The following is a 17,682-nucleotide window of genomic DNA, read 5'->3' on the forward strand; positions in this document are numbered from 1 at the left end:
CGCCAGAGGAGATCTGAAGAAGAGATTTGACTTGAAGTAAAGAGAGATTTGACTGAAGAGAGAGAGAATTTGACGAGACAGAAGGTTGCGAGCAAAGAGAGAGATTTTGGACCAAAATGAGGAGAATTCTTTGTACAAAGAGAGAGATTTTGGATCTAAAGAGAGTGATGAAATTTGGACTTAACGACGAGAGAGATTTGCCTAGTAGAGGAGAGAGTGAGATCAGGCGGAAATGAGAGGAGGGCGAAGGAGAGCCGGTCGGCGTAGATGAGCGGGACGAGCGGGCGGGAGAGCGGTGGAGAGAGCGAGTAGCGCGAGATGAGCGAGGAGCGCGAGAAGGAGAAGCGCGGCGAAGGAGAGAGAGCCGCTGAGTAGAGAGAGAGCGGGGCGAGAGAGAGAGAGCGGCGAGAGAGAGAGAGCCGCGAGAGGAGCAGGCAGAGCACGGCCGCTGCGGGCGAGGAGAGATGAAGAGGCGGGCGTAGATGTAGAGAGAGCGGGCGAGGAGCGAGGAGCGGGCGACGCTGGTGGAATTCTGTGGTAAGCGCAGTAAGGTCATCGAACACCTGCTGTCTGATTGGAACGTTCCACTTGGCCTTCGAGTTAATATTTATTTTTGTAAATGGAATGCTCCAAATAACAATCTGAGTGATTATTTGGACTCAATGAACGGTGTGGAAAGAATCGTACTGTATTTAAATTTTAATGAAAATTTGTTAGATTGAACACAAATCAAATCAAGACATTATTTGTCACATGCGCCAAATACAATAAGCCCTTAACACAACAGTGGCAGTCAAGAAAGAGTTGGCGAAAATGTTTACCAAATAAACTAAAAGTAAATAATAATAAAAGTAACAAGAAAATAACGAGGCTATATACAGGGGGTACCGGTACCCGAGTCAATGGTGGGGATACAGGTTAGTTAAGGTCATTTGTACATGTAGGTAGGTGGTGAAGTGACTATGCATAAGATAATAAACACCTCGAGTAGACGCAGTGTACAAAACAATGGGAGGGGGGGGGGGGGGCGGGGTGGGGGGGGGGGGGGGGGGCAGGTGGGGTTTTAATGTCAACCTTCAGTCGGGTGGTCGCGTCGCCATTTGATTAATTGTTCAGCAGTCTTATGGCTTGGGGGTAGACGCTGTTAAGGAGTCTTTTGGTCCTAGACTTGGCGCTCCGGTACCGCTTGCCTTGCGGTAGAAGAGAGAACAGTCTATGACTTGGGTGACTGGAGTCTTTGACATTTTTTGCGGCATTCCTCTGACACCGTCTAGTATAAAGGTCCTGGATGTCAGGAAGCTTGGCCCCAGTAATATACTTGGCCATACGCACTACCCTCTGCAGCGCCTTAGAGTCAGATGCCGAGCAGTTTCCATACCAGGTGGTGATGCAACCGGTCATGATGCTCTAGATGGTGCAGCTGTAGAACTTTGAGAGGATCTGGGGGCCCATGCCAAATCTTTTCAGTCTCCTGAGGGGGAAAAGGTGTTGTTGTGCCCTCTTAACGACTGTCTTGGTGTGTTTGGACCATGATAGTTCGTTGGTGATATGGACACCAAAGAACTTGAAACTCTCAACCCGCTCCACTACAGCCCCGTCGGTGTTAATGGGGGCCTGTTTGGCACCACACTGCCAGGTCTCTGACCTCCTCCCTATAGGCTGTCTCATCGTTATGATGGTGTTGGAGTCTTGTTTGGCCACGCAGTCATAGATGAACAGGGAGTACAGGAGGGGACTAAGTACACACCCCGGAGGTGCCCCAGTGTTGAGGATCAGCGTGGCAGACGTGTTGTTGCCTACTCTTACCACCCGGGGGCGGCCTGTCAGGAAGTCCAGGATCCAGTTACAGAGGGAGGTGTTTAGTCCCAGGGTCCTTTAGTGTGTTATAAGATGCTTGCATTCAGTAAGAGCATTTGTCTTCTCTGGAAGTATGATGTCTGGTGTACTTACTCCTATTGTTTTCAAAGCTCATAAGAACACCGCAAAGATGTACCTTACTATAGCATTACTAAAACGATTCAGCTGAGGCTTGGCACAGTAATGGCCCTTTGTGTGTTTCAACTAGAGACCTCCTGGAACGCCCCTGGAAGCAGCCTCATGCTGTGTCATGGCTCAACAGTCAGGGTAAGCTTAGCTCAGATCCCAGGAGGCAGCCACACTCAGTCATGGCCAATTCCAAAAAGTAGAAATGAACGAAAAGCTTGAATGGATTTTATGAGGCATTTACGACTGCATTTTATCTCCCCTGACTATAACGACCACGCTCATTCCCGCTGAATGATCAAGACTCAATAAAACACATTAGAATCGATAGCGAAACATGTCGTCTCAACGCCGGCATTACTAGGAAAACTCGTACCTTTCTCTCTCCCTCAATGACAGTGATAGGCACGGTGGTGGAGGGCCACTTGCTCTTCGGAGGTAAAGGCTTGTCACAATTCCACAGCACAATGATCTGCGAATAAAACAAGACAGTGGAATCTCAATTCAAAGTGCATTGACCCCACTGTACATGTAGCCATTGGTTTGTAGCAGCGGATACACAGCCGAGTTGAGTCGGTCTTATCTTGCAAACTTTGATCATATCTAGTTCAATATAACACGCGGCGGCATGCCATGACTACAGTATAGTTGTAAAGCTTTATCCTACATCACAACTGAATTCTGTCCTTTCATACATTAATTATAGTATAAAAAGCAATGGTCTCCATCCCTGCAGTTTCGCCTTAGCTCACGGGTCTGCGCTCCATAGAATTAGCAATTAGATACTAATTTCATTTAATAGGATCTCTATGCTGAGCTCTCACCTGTGCACAGAACTTGGATTTGGCAACAGCGATGATGAGCTTGACTACGGGCTGCAGCTGAGACTGGAGAGGAGTCACAGCCTGGATAACAGCAGTGAACTCCTGGGACGGGCTCTTCCCTGCAACCACACAGAGAGACACACACCTTAACACAAACACTTCAACACATTCACCTTTTGACCCACAGCTTCAGAGTAGACTGAGACCGGACTCTCCAGTCCATCTACCTCCTCACGCCTAAATGGGCACCTAGTGCACTTACAGCATCCCAATCAATCTCTCTGACACGGGGCTGTGGGTCTCTCCAGCCTCTAGTGTACTGGCCTCCATTTATGGATCTACTCCTGTTAATGGGGGTGGAGGCTGTGTGGTCACAGAAGGATGCCCCCTGGACGTGGGATGTGATAGCTTACTTGTGCTGARTGTTCGGATGTCTCTATTTTTGGAGCAGAACATTTGCCTGAACAGGAGGATTGCCCTTTGCAGACATTGTCGCATGAGCAAAGAAAGCTGTAGAACATCTCTGGCGAATATCTTCAGAGGGATTCTGTACTGCATTAGGACCTTGTTCTCATCCTGTCATCAAAAGCCTTGATAAAGTGTTTTACTCTGGCAACACTTGTGTAGAAGAAATGTTTCCTCCGGGAAACCCCACAGTCATTTCTGGTAGCCATTTTAAGTTCAAACAAACGTTCGAATCAAACATTAAACTGCAAATATACCAAGCAGAACAGGCCCAAAAATATTTCAAATGACTTTCCTTGAAAGAACTGTGATCAAAGTTGCTTGAAAAGTTTCCCCAACTGTTGTTAAGATGGGGGAAAAATATTTAACATTCCAACAAGGTATGCTCTTGCATTGATCCAATATTTATTGCCACTCCACTGGCTTAAATGCTCAATAATTATAGAACACACCTTAAACAACTGCAGCAGAGTAGGCTCTTACATCCACATTTGTGAAAAAGGAGCCTCATTTCGTGGTCCCATCGTATCTTGAGTGACTGCCCTTTGCAGGTTACCCTACTACTGTACACCTAGTGGAGGTGGGTGTCACCGTGTCACTGGATTGGTTACGCTGGTTACTGGCCTTTACGCTGGTTACTGGCCTTTACGCTGGTTACTGGCCTTTACGCTGGTTACTGGCCTTTACGCTGGTACTCCTTAGCGAAGGAGCTCTAGAAATGGTAATCAGAAAGGTTCAGCGTGGTATGGAACGTGCTCAGAAAGTAGACCCTAATATTGACAGAACAAAGTCAAACTGTACTATGGTAATGGGGGAGAAAATCACACATCGCAATGGACCGGAACAATCATGCTCAGCAAACGAGGCAATTTTGAGGGGTTTCCGGACCATAACAGAAAGCCAGGTCAGATCAAAACAGACACAGACCGTGCGGACGCTGTGGCATAATTATCACTACTTCACAAGGAGCAGTGGTATGACTGCAGAGGAGAACGCTGTTAGGGGTTCCTGAACCTTGCTGAGATCTAGCTGCTGTAGTCGTCGTGGTAACCTTGAAAATAATTAGTGGTGCCGGGGAAGTGAGGAGGTGTGGTGACGTGGGCAATTGTTACTGCCTTTTCACACAAGGTGGTGGTGGACATGTATAATGACTGTGCTGCTGACTGTTAATCTAACAGCAATAACTTGCAGTTTCTTCGAGCAGCTTCCTGGAACTAGTCCTTCTCCACGATGCCGACTTGGCACAATGCAATGAGAGAAGACTGTGTGGAACCGCATATGCAGCAGTCAGACGAATTCACATTGTTTTTGATGCCTTGCCAATCTAATCCAAAGATTTAGACAAMATATATTTTCCCCCTCATGTGAAAGGCTATAATGAAGCTTCAGATTGAGATTGATTGACAGCTCATTAGTGTCACTGTTTGCTGGATAGCTTGCAGAGAAAAGATAGCTTGACAACAATTCCTGCTAATAATAAAGAGTGCTTCAACGTGGTCCTGCTGATCATTTTCACTCAACATTTTTGAGTTCAAACAAAATTCAGTTGAGACATTACATCTCATGAGTACAAAATTTGAACTCAAATGGCGATGATAATTGGTTTTGATGACTGCAGATAACAAGCAGAGTTTCTACAGCGAACATTCAAACAGTTTTTTTTTTGCAGTGAATGGGCCTATCCTTTCTCATCCACTGCTTTGGCATGTCTTCATACATTCCCAGTAGCTTTAAACACGGTTAAAAGAGAATTGTGAAGCAAACAGCCTGTGAAGTACATGATAGGAGGTGCCAAAGCAGCTGGACTCTCTACTTAACAAGTTGGAAATCCAATTTGTGATTTTGAGGCGGTATACCCAGTCATCAAGACCCCCAGAGATGGAGCCCAACATCGCCTTCTTTCCTACTTCTCAGAGAAAATATGATACGGCACAGATGCTGTCCTAATAGCAAAATATTGTAACATCAACGTTCAATTCCACAGAGACAAATAAAAGKTTTAAAAACAGTAAAATCGCCAGTAGAATTTACATAGTCCTAAACCGCAGACGTGAACTTTTGAACTACCTAGAAAAGTTTTGAAACCCCTTCGCCATTCAGAATTACGGAAAGAGAGACTGATAACGCCTGTGTATTACCGGCATTGACGACAAGTTATTCCTCCAGAACTGGCAAAAACTTAATTTACCGCGGTAGCATAAAGCAAACTGCCCATTCCTCCTGTCCTTAACTCCTTAGAGAAAGACAAGCATCTATCTGAGTTATGGCTTCATCCCGGCTTTCCTCACAGGACTGCGGCAGCAGCACAGTTCATAGCGCACAGCTCCACGGCACTCCATGCAGGAGGGAATGCACAAGACACTGACTGCTCTGCTGCAGAACAGTTCCATCTCAGTGACGCCTGGCTGACTGACTCTAGGCAGGACTTGAACCTCGCCAGTAAATGGCACTGCAGATAGAATATGGGATAACATACACCAGTTCCCAAAGATTAAATCCATTGGTCGGGTGCCAAACATGAACTTCAATTAACGTACAATGTGTCTGTGGTTGGTTAGCATGAGCAACAATTTCATGGAATGTAGCATTTGGGGGATAGAAAACAGGATGGAGGAAGAGGTGTCGAGCGCACATTGACATTAGGCTCTCCGCAATGAACTGGCTGTGAATGAAGACCTAAAGGTCCGATCCTTTTGTGATGGCATGTCAACAGCTCCCATGCGTAGAGAAGAGGAGTCTGTTATACAGACACATAATACCAGGTCATTAACAGGCTCCAACTCACCCAGAGAGGAGTAATAGAAGGGGAACACTGCAGCGTCGGTGGAGAACTGAGGCAGAACGTACAGTCCACCAGGCAACGAATTCCACATCAACTTGTTCCTGGATATGTGTGAATTTATTCTGTCTTGGATTAGCTACAGAAAAAGAAACAACACAGAGAGAAGGAGAGAGGAGAAGAGAGAGAGAGAGGATTAGTGTTTAGAAGCTGCTCGCTCTGCAGGAGGCTGGGTCTGACGGACGTGGCCATGTTGTCGAGCAGCGTCTCTGACGCAGAATACGCCTCATACCCTCAGCTGGGACGGACTCCCACTCACCCAGGTACAACCGTTACCCTGCATGTTGCCTGTGGAGATTGGACCTGTATCTCCTCCCATGTCGCAATATGTGATAAGTATGATGACTGTGCTGCTGACAGTTTTATCTGACAGCAACAACTTGCACAGTTTCTTAGTCTGTAAGGAGTCATTTGCATGCAGTGGTCATGCTTTACATGAAGATCAGCCATGGGTCCCGATACTAGTTGTGTCAATGGAGACAAAACACAAAATAAAATGTTAARCAAAGTCATTCACATTAACAGTCATTTCATATCAGCCATATACTTTTGATTGCTCTTTCCAATGGACCCCTGACTCACTGCCTGTCCTGATATAGAAAGGCTACAGCTCCACTGCCAGAGACAGACCATATGTCTCCTCTCCTGCCTCTCTCTCAGAGCCTGGTGCTTTCCAGGCTGCTTCCACCGTTTGTACTGTGGTTTCCTAATGAGGTTGTGAGATAGGCCTTAATAAGCACCCCCTGAGTTAAAGGAGGCGAGGGGTCGACCCCTTACCGCTGTTTACTCACTGCTAGGTGATGATCTTCATTTCTGTTGCTAAAGATACCCCCGCAGTACAAAGGCACCTTCTCTTCCAGTTGCTACAGTTTCCTCTGTCTGGTTTACACRTTCTCAAAATGTATCTGAAAACTCCATTGACAGATTCAGGTCTGATAAACCTGGCTGAGGAAAGAGTAACGTCTGGCTGTTTGTAATGCSGCCTCCTCGGGGTGATTTGCATAACAGTTTACAGTCCATGTGGCCGTCCAGTACCAGGAACACTGACATGACAGATGCCTTTTGATCTATATGGAGAGTTAGCTGGCACTTCCTGCAAGCCTCACAACAGCACTGTGTGTGCCTGGGGATATTTAGGATGCCTCATTTCCCCCATTTTGTCAGTCGGCATGTAGCCCGAGCATTTAGCACTTCTGCACAATGGTAAATATGCATGGAGACGGGCCTAATTTTGTCCCTGTTGGATTTGGACTAGGCACCTGGTGGTGACGTTCGCCCGGCAACACATAAAACCAACACTCGGCCCTAATCCCAAACCCAATTCATCACAAAGTGCTGCTGTGGCTCCCTTTGAAGAACCATGACGGAATGCCTAAAATATACCCGACTCACTTCCTCTTTTCCCCCTCCTTCTGTCATTGTTTCCTTTGATATGAAGTGGTGAATTGTGGGTATAGTACAAGGAATGGAGTAAAGACAGAGACTGGGGAAATTAAACACCGACACCCTCCTGAAGAGAAGAACAAACAACAGGAACAAAGACATATAGGTGACAGGTTGGAGTGTCTGTTGAGTAAGTTCTAAATTAGGGCTTCCAACACCATTATAACTAATAAGAGTAGTTTCTGAATGTATAAGTGATACAGTAAATTGTGTAAGTAGGTTCATACACTGAGTGTACAACACATTAGGAACACCTTCCTAATATTGAGTTGCACCCCCTTTTCCCTTCAGAACAGCCTCAATTCGTCAGGACATGGACTCTACAAGGTGTCGAACATGTTCCACAGGGATACTGGCACATGTTGACTCCAATGATTCCCACAGCTGTGTCAAGTTGGCTGGATGTCCTTTGGGTGGTGGACCATTCTTGACACACAAGGGAAACGGTTGAGGGTGAAAAACCCAGCAATTTTGCAGTTCTTGACAGAAACCGGTGCGCCTGGGACCTACTACCATACCCCGTTCAAAGACACTTAAATATTTTGTCTTGCCTATTCACCCTCTGAATGGCACACATACACAATCCATGTCTCAATTGTCTCAAGGCTTAAAAATTATTCTTTAACCTGTCTCCTCCCCTTTATCTACATGGATTGAAGTGGATTTAACAAGTGACATCAATAAGGGATCATAGCCTTCACCMGGATTCACCTGGTAAGTGTATGTCATGGAAAGAACAGGTGTTCCTAATGTTTGGTACACTCAGTATATAAAAATCCATTGAAAAAAATCAGACCAAAGTAAAACCATTCTCCCCAGAAGAAAAAGACAAAGCTAAACAGTTGAGACAGTGGGGTGCACAGAGAGCCTATGAGAATGTTCGGATGTTACCCTGCTCTGAACTGTACCTGTCATACGTGCAGGCCAAAACACTTCACACCTGGGCTTCTTCTCCACACATCTTACATCTTATCAAACACATAATACCATCAAACAAAAAATGGGACTTCTGATTGTTCTAGGGGAAACATGATCATTATTTAAACTTTGCTCTGAGGGCACACTATATTTGAGGGTGTGACAACAACAAATGGTAGCAGGATAACACAAGGGGACGTTTTTTAAAGTAACCCCAGCTACCCGTCTACGTACTGTAGTCCCCACACATTTAAGTTGCCAGAGGAAACTGTTACACTGCAGTCTCTTCTGATCATGGCAGGTTCTGACTAACTGTCTGTTCTGGGGAAGAGCCTGATGAAAGCCCTTTGTGTCGGTTTCCCCCCAGAGACTGAGACAGAAGAGAGAGTATAGTGAAAACACTCCTAAAGTAAGAGCCAGACTGTCAGCAGTAAGAAAAAAACAAACCAGGGGAAATTAAGAACTTGGTTGGGAAACGCTGTTGTACAGCCACCATCAATTTATCCTGGCCACTTGTGCACATTATAGAAAAGTCTATCCGTTATCCTGGCTGCTGGCTGTCTGGCCCTGCAATCCTCCCAACCCGCTCCCACCCACTCCCGATTCACATGAACAGTTCTAAAAATGGGAGAGCTTACCTCTAATGTAGTTAATACTATTTTTGCTACCGAAGAAAAATAAGCATCCCAGAGGAACTGAGTCTGCTGCCTGAGCGCCAATATTTTGTCATGGTCCACAGATCTGGTAATTGAAGAAACCTGGGGAAAAAAGGACAGAGTAAAACATTTAATGAGTGTGGGGGAACATGGGTTATTCTCTGGGCAGATGTGATTAGGTGAAATCCTCCTTCCCGAGGGAGGCCCATGGACACACTGACTCCTCCCCTGGGAGCCATAGCAACACTCTCTGTAGGATTCTAACCTCCCTTTAGTGGCTATTTACTTGAGGGACCAATGACATTGTTAACGATGGTACTCAACGGTCAAATTACACTGTCATTTGTGTGGCAGAGGACTAATGGAATTTGCTGTCATATCGTTCCAATTGAGGACTATCCTCTCCAGTGGTATCTCCAAGCATAGGCCAAACTGCTAGAGGGAAACAGAGGTGTTGGTATGTGCTGGTAAACCAGCCTTGTGTGAGAGAGGGTGAGCCCCTCAGTTAGGGATCATGTCACTCCTGTGGCAAACACACAACGCTGCTAACCCTGCTAACTAACAGACAGCACTGCATCACTGTTCTGTCCTGTCACTTCTCATCTCTGAGTCTCCTCATCAATTATACAAACACGGAAACATACAATTGACAATGTGACACGTGGCAGGAGAGGGGGCAAGAGAGACAAATCAGCGTTGTCACAATGAACGTCACATTTCTTACCCCCAAATCACAAGGACAACCCCCCTCCACCTGAAGCCTGAAAACAATGTTTGTCTGAACTGATGTTTGGCAATGACAGTATTTCTAGTTTTAATACAGTCAGAGGCAGGATATAAATAACGGCAATCTAATCACACCCCCTCTCTCCATTAGTGTTTATGTGTCTCCACTGTGGGGGAATATGCTACTCCACATGTTGTGCTGAGTTGTTGCGTGTCATTCTTCAACATAATTGAACGCAATGAGATTCCATTTTCACAGCAGGTGYAGCAACTTGATTGTCGTATAAAACCAAAACAGTGGATTGACTTAAAAACTCTCCTTCACTCTCATTATGTCCKAACACACACCACACAGCAGTATGGTGTGGGAGCCATTTACAAACTGTGAATAAAGCCGGATGTACAGTGGGGTCCGGAATTACTTGGTTCCTTGTTAAAGATGAGCAAAAAAGACTGTATAAAATAAATAATAATAATACTGAGCTATATTGTATGATCCAAAACATGGAAAAAATATATTACTTTATACTAATACAATTGCTCAGAGAAAGAGATTCTGTTTAACAAGTATTAAAACAAATCTCAAAAAGCTAAGGGTCAAAATGATTGGATTCCTTGTTTTTCGATAGTCCAGCACCCTCCCCTTGCGAGGATAACTACACTGAACCTGTTTCTAAAATGTTTTATGAGATTGGAGAACACATTGGGAGGGATCTTAGACCATTCCTACAGAATCTTTCCAGATTCTTGATATCCTTCGTCTGTGCTTATGTACTGCCCTCTTCAATTCAAATTACAGGTTTTCAACAGGGTTCAAGACCAGAGACTAAGAGGGCCACTGCAAAATGTTGATTCTGTGGTAAATTAACCATTTCTTTGTGCTTGGGGTTATTGTCTTGCTGGAAGATCCAAGTTTCAGCCTCCTGGCAGAGTCAACCAGGTTTTTGGCTAAAAAGTTCATGATGCCGTTGACCTTAACAAGGGCCTCAGGACCAGTGGAAGCAAAATAGCCCCAGAACATCAAAGATCCACCACCATATTTTACAGTAGGGATGAYGTATTTTCTGCATATGCACTGTTCTTTCGAATGCGAAACCCACCATTGGGGTGCGTGGCCAAAGAGCTCTATTTTCATGTCATCTGACCGCCTGGATTTTACTAAACGGCATTGGCACTTGGATTGGAACCGGTGTTATGGTGATTATGACATGAAAATTGAGTTCTTTAGCCACGCACACCAATGGTGGGTTTCACCTTCGAAAGAACATATACGGAAAATATCTAATTCCCATGATATCAAGTATCTGGAAAGATTATATATGGAGGAATGGTCTWACATACCTCCAAATGTGTTCTCCAATCTCAAAACATTACAGAAAAAGGCACAGTGACGTTATCCTCGCAAGGAGAGGGTGCTGGAGTATGGAAAACACAGAATCCAATCATTTTGACCCCTACCTTTTTGAGATTTTTTGTATTACTTGTTAAACAACATCTCTTGCTATGTATTAGTATAAAATAATATAATTCTTCATTTTTTTGAGCATACAATCTACTGTAGCTCAGTATTTGTTTTATTTCTTTTATATTGTATTTTCTGCCCATCTTTAGCACGGGATCCAATAATTCCGGACCCACTTCAAGTTATTATCTTGATGATCATAACCATGTTTATATCTCTGTTTGTACATAGGAGTTTATCTTACATGCATAGAAAGATCACAACGGCTTATCTTACTTACAATGAATCATGGTAGAAGATTATCTATACACAGATACATGTAAACAATCTCAATAGCCATTTATTTGTAATTTTTGGAGTGTATAAAAGTTGCAGTGCCGTTACAAAAGTTTCTGATTTGTTTTTAATCAAACACAGTTAGCTGGTTCTTTTCCATAAACAACTCATGCAAATCTTCATCATAAGCAAGTTGGGTTTTAATAGGAAATTAGATTTAAATGGAAAATACATTTTCTCAGGGAGAACCACTGACATTTACATTGAACAATCTAAACACATAATGGAACTACAAATCAGAAGTGTTTTAACCCTTCTAACTTCGACAACATTCCTCACCTTTTAGCATCTTTTTGTATCTAACTCCCACTGAATGCCTGAGGGCTCCATGGCTTTTCTTCTGACGCCAGTGTGAATGCAGTTCTACACAACTTGTAAGGAAATCATTTAATTACATGTAACAATTATTTGTGCTTTTAATGCCCAAATACTGTCATTATTACTGTCATTGTGTTTTTTTAAAATTTTCTTCTGAAGACAAAACGTCCATAAGTGCCTCATATCCTGTCACAGCATATCATACACATACACTACATGACCAAATGAATGTGGACACCTGCTTGTCGAACATCTCACTCCAAAATCATGGGCATTAATATTGAGTTGGTCCCCCCTTCACTGCTATAACAGCCTCCACTCTTCTAGATGTTGGAACCAGGGCCGTAACTATAATATATATTGGGGGACACACATCCCCCCAATATTCAAATATGCTCAAAATGTCCCACCCAATATATTGATATAAAAAAAGAAAAGATAATTGCTATGCTACGACAGGCAACCACGCACCGGCGCCCGAAATAATCATTAGCAAATGTAATCAAAATCATAACTAAACTTAACAAATTGCCATTATTATTACTACCGGTTCTAGTATTACAGGATAGGACCTTCCCTAAACTGTTGCCACAAAATTGGAAGCACAGAATGGTCTACAATATCATTGTATGCTCTAGCCAGAACCATGAAAAACAGCCCCAGACCGTTATTCCTCGTCCACCAAACTTAACAGTTGGCACTATGCATTGGGGAAGGTAGCATTCTGCTGGCATCCGCCAAACCCAGATTAATCCGTCGGACTGCCAGATGGTGAAGCATGATTGATCACTCCAGAGAACGCGTTTCCACTGGTCCAGAGTCCAAATGCGGCTAGCATTACACCACTCCAGCCGATGCTTGGCATTACGCATGGTGATTTTAGACTTGTGTGCGGCTGCTCGGCCATGGAAACCCATTTCATGAAGCTCCCATAAACAGTTAATGTGCTGATGTTGCTTCCAGAGGCTGTTTGGAACGCAGTAGTGAGTGTTGCAACCGAGGACAGACGATTTTTCGCACTTCAGCACTCAGCAGTCCCGTTCTGTGAGCTTATGTGGCCTACCACCTCGCGGCTGAGCTGTTATTGCTCCTAGATGTTTCCAATTCACAATAACAGCACTTACAGTTGACTGGGGCAGCTCTAGCAGGGCAGAAACTTAACGAACTGACTTGTTGGAAAGGTGGCATCCTATGACGGTGCCACTTTGAAAGTCACTGAGCTCTTCAGTATGGCCATTCTACTGCCAATGTTTAGCTATGGAGATTGCATGGCTGTCAGTGGCGTGTATTCATAAATTCCAAGGGAAGCCAGGCTTCCCCAAAAAATAGACAAATAACAAACATGGAAATCTATCTTTCGTCTCTCTGTGTTTCATAATCTTCCTTCAATTAGCGCGACGCACAATTGGCCCAGCGTGGTCTGGGTTTGGCCGGGGTAGACCGTCATTGTAAATAAGAATTTGTTCTTAACTGACTTGCCTAGTTAAATAAAGGTATTTTTTTGCAAGAGGCTGAATGTATCTCACAGGAGAAAGCATTCGGGCTTTCGAAACAGCGCCCCTCTGTCTCTCGACGTGTATGCCATCAATCTGATACTGTCTGGTCCAAACGAGTATGACATTGTTGCCGCCCGTAGCATTGGAGGCAAGGGAAGCCAGCAAGCATCTGGCCTCCTTTGACAAAAACATTTTTGAAAATGTTTTGCCAATCAGCGTTGAGCTAAACTGTGAATGGTCCTGGCACACCCCTTAAAAAAGTGACAAGGGAAGCCAGCTTGGATTTGGCGTCACTCTTATCAAATCCCATTGAGAGCATACGTCATCGACGGAAAAACTAGAATTGTTGCATCTCGTTGTGTCGTTGTCCTCTGGTGGCTAGCTACTCAGCTAGCTAAAATTGTCCCTTTCCTAAATTAGCCATGGATGGAGATAGGAATTTGGGCTTGTGGTTTTACTTAATTCTTTGTACTGGCCAATGATTATAACAGCAATTCCGATCCAACCATTAATTAACTAACTGTTGTGCCCCTGGCCTGAGAGAATGGAAGTTCAATATGTAGCTAGATGTAGAAGGTTAATGTTAACTAGCTAACATTGCCCATTAATGGAAGTTAGGCTAGTGAGCAAGCATTTTAGCCAGGTAGCCTAGGACAACAAAAAATAAAAGTGTGTACTGTATGACAGAGTGATACCATCAACATGAAAGAGAGGAGGATGAGATTGGCGTTTCTCTACGAGTAGGGTGAGTCAACATGTTTTTCTACTTGCACGAACGCGCACACACAAGTTGATTGGACTAAATTGTTTTTGGTATCTTATAGGTATAGTTGAAATGTTGCTGGAATAGTGGAGGCAGCTCCTGTTTTCTTTGTGACTTGCGGTAACTCTCTGTGGTTCTAAATCAATAGTTGTTCAGTGGTCTGAAAATGTGGGAAACATTCACTTGCTTGACCATGCTGTAGTTCTGTTACATGCAATATGCTTTGTGGACTTCACTGGACTGTGGTTGCTATCCGGTTTTGTGATAAAACAAAGGTGTTGTTGAATTTATTCTGCTACGGTTTTCTTATTGTCTCGGCCTTTAGGCCTATATATCATGGTCGCAAGGCATATGAATTAACAGGTTATAGAGCAAACAACGCAATAAATCACAACACAAGTCGTAATACGGCTTTTTTTGGGGGGGGGTGGGGGGCTTCCCCAGTGATTTTACCCACACTCCCCTACTGATGGCTGTGTGCTCGATTTTATACACCTGTCAGCAATGGGTGTGGCTGAAATAGCTGAATCCACTGATTTGAAGAGGTGTCCACATACTTTTGTATATATAGCGTATCTGACAACAATTAGCATGCTTTTAGGACGGGGACTTTGTAACGAGAGGGTGGAAAGGGAGAGAAAAAACATTTGCTTCTCTGAATGTCTTTCATTCAACAGTGTGTAGTCACAAATAATTACAGGACTTGCAATAAAACCATTTACGACTTTTAACAGGCTGCTTTTGCATTGTGTGGTCTCAATAGTGCAATTGATTGTAAATCTAATTAAAATCCAATCTTTGTGTGAATCAGTAGTATGAGAAATATGTGTCAAGTTTCTATAATGTGTCAGGGCAGCTCCTTTACGGCAACAGGCTAATTAATTGTGCTGATTTCATAAGTGGGGGTAGAGCTGACAAGAACGGGAATAGCACCTTCAAGCTAAATCCTGTCATTATATCTCGGCACACATCCTTTCCTCATTCTCTTCACTTTCATGTCCACATGACATTTTGGCTGTCGTATTTCAAACCCCTCTCTTTTTCACCACATTAATAACCGGCAAGCTCAGAGTCATGAAAGGGCAGATAGGTAGCTGCTACTAATAAATGCAGTAATGAAATAATCTAAATATCATACACCTTGCATGACATAATTAATGGGAGAGTTTACTGACACCTGGCTATGGGAGACAGGCAGGGGTGCGGTGGATTATTATGTGCAGGTACACTGGCATTTCATTACACCCCTCTGCAAACAAGCGCCTCTGAAACCGTGGGTGTGGCTGGCAAGACGAGGAATCACTTCCTCTAAGGACGGTTAGTCAATGAGGCTAACAAAAGTTAACTGTAGGAATGCCTGACTAATGCGGAGTGATACAAGAGAGTAGCTTGAGGTAACACAATTTGCCAGTGCTGTGATAGGACAAAATGTTGACCCCCCCCAAAAAGTTACTATATCGCATTTGCAAAGAATTATGAATATATTCATTTGGAGAGAGAGGTAAACGTTATCCACCACAGTGGTCCTTACAGTGGTCCTTACTAAAAGCACAAAGTGAGTTGTGAGGCCCTTGTGTTCTAGCCTAAGGGGCAGTATAATAGCAGTGAAAAGAGAGAGAGATCAGTGTCACAGGGAGGAGGTCTCCATCAGTAGCTACCTGCAGTAGGAGCCTCTCGTCCCCGATGACAGCTGCTTTGCTCCAGTCGATGATCTCAGAGAAAGGCAGCTCCCAGCCGTTGCTCAGTATGACAGGGATACAGGCAGCCTGGGGGAAGAGGAGGTGGAGGACGGGGAGGAGGGGGGTAGGCCAGGCAGAGGAGGCACAGAAAGGGTCAGGGGTAATAGGATATACACAGACACCTTTATTATGGTTACCTCTCTACACTTCTACTGGACTGTTAAGAAATAGGCGAGGTTATCCAAGAGCTAGTCTTACTTTACACACTCCTCTGGTATTTTGTGGGATTTCTCTCTGGGAAAGTGAAATATCAGATTCTTCTGCAGTCATGTCTACAAACAGGTTAATCTGAATGCCTTTCACACAGAGTAAAAGGTGGACTATTAGTCACACAATGGTAGGGCATATTGTGTAAAGTTTTTTTAGTTGAAGCCATTGGTTCTTATCAATAGTGCAGAGAATGAGTCACTAGCAACACAAACAAACATGCGAACAATGACACAATATTATTTTGAGTTTTGTTTTCTTTGTTTGTTGAACATACATCATCAAGCCTGTTTTAATATTCAGAAATAGATGTGGTTTTCCTCAAAGCAGCACCTTTATAATGAAATGGAAATGAGAAATGGTTTAATCCGTAAACTTCTTTACACAAATTAATTAAAGGAAACACCACAGCAACACATAAACCAGTTAATCACTTAAAGACAGGCTTTTACAGGGATCAAATTCTCTACGGAGCTACATTTACAAAGGATTCACTATTAATGGATGTTCAGAGGTGAGAAGAGCGAAGTGGCAACCATTTTTAGGGAGAATCAACTGGGTGTGCTAGCACTTACGGATAAATTAATATGGCCTTCTTCATTAGAATCCTTTTTAATTTCCTATACAGTGGCACTGCATTAGTGGGATCTAATTTGGTGTGGTTTGTAGTCATCAACCATGCATGCAGACTTATAAAATAATAAAAACCAAGGCTGCGTACTGAATTGTAGAGAACCATGCATTTTCAACTAAGACTTGGATCTCCATCATTAAAAGTTTGACACTCATTTGGGGCTTAAGGAGACTCTGAGAAATGCCAAGTCCATGATTGGAGGCCTGTCTGTCTGTTTAAATCCCCTTTGCTCTTTAGTGATTTGCCTGGCCTGGCTCAGTGTCGTGGCCTCGTCCCTCCCCTCCCCTCCCTTCTCCTCTCCCCTCCCCTCCCCCTTTCCTTTCCTCTCTTATCCTCCTCTTCTCTCCTGTGTTGTTGGAGGGAAACACGTTGTCTGCAGCCAAACCAATCTCTGTCTTTCCCTTCCACCATCTACATAACAGCCCTCCTTTGAGCCTCGCTGACAGATAGAGATGACAAATAGGAGAGAGCTCCCGCACACAATATGAAAGCTCAATCTGTGTCATGTCTAAAACCTGTTTGATGTTCCTGTTTCAAAGTGTCCCCTCTGAAATCTGGGTGCGGAATGCAACTGCCTCACACTTAAAAGGCAGCACAGAACGCAACATTTGGGGGCCGCAATTCCGACTAGCTCTCAGTCGGCACTGTGTGATGATTATTTCCACATTTGAATTGTTACCTACAGTGTGTCTGCCTAACTGCTGCACTGACCCCTTGTAGAGAGTGGGGTAGAAATGACTAGTCTGCTTCCTTCATTCTTTACTTTTTACCCAGGCCTCAGTGTATCTGGATGTGATAACACTATACTTTCTTATCAGATTCCACATTGAGTATACAGTACACAACAGTAAGGACACCTTCCTAATATTCCAA

At 44.0% G+C, this 17,682-nt stretch overlaps 1 protein-coding gene across 1 annotated transcript in view; it reads right to left on the minus strand.

Moving 5' to 3' along the window:
- Positions 1–17,682, minus strand: part of LOC111972462 (exostosin-1) — a 246,135-nt gene that overhangs the window by 25,078 nt on the left and 203,375 nt on the right. The window contains exons 4-8 of the mRNA XM_070446558.1: positions 15,888–15,995; positions 9,111–9,230; positions 6,058–6,190; positions 2,808–2,926; positions 2,360–2,455 (exon numbers count right to left, since the gene is read on the minus strand). Coding sequence (XP_070302659.1) covers positions 2,360–2,455; positions 2,808–2,926; positions 6,058–6,190; positions 9,111–9,230; positions 15,888–15,995 — 576 coding nt within the window. The remainder of the gene's footprint in view (positions 1–2,359; positions 2,456–2,807; positions 2,927–6,057; positions 6,191–9,110; positions 9,231–15,887; positions 15,996–17,682) is intronic.

This window comes from Salvelinus sp. IW2-2015, linkage group LG14 (assembly GCF_002910315.2).
Source record: "Salvelinus sp. IW2-2015 linkage group LG14, ASM291031v2, whole genome shotgun sequence".
Lineage (NCBI taxonomy): Eukaryota > Metazoa > Chordata > Actinopteri > Salmoniformes > Salmonidae > Salvelinus > Salvelinus sp. IW2-2015.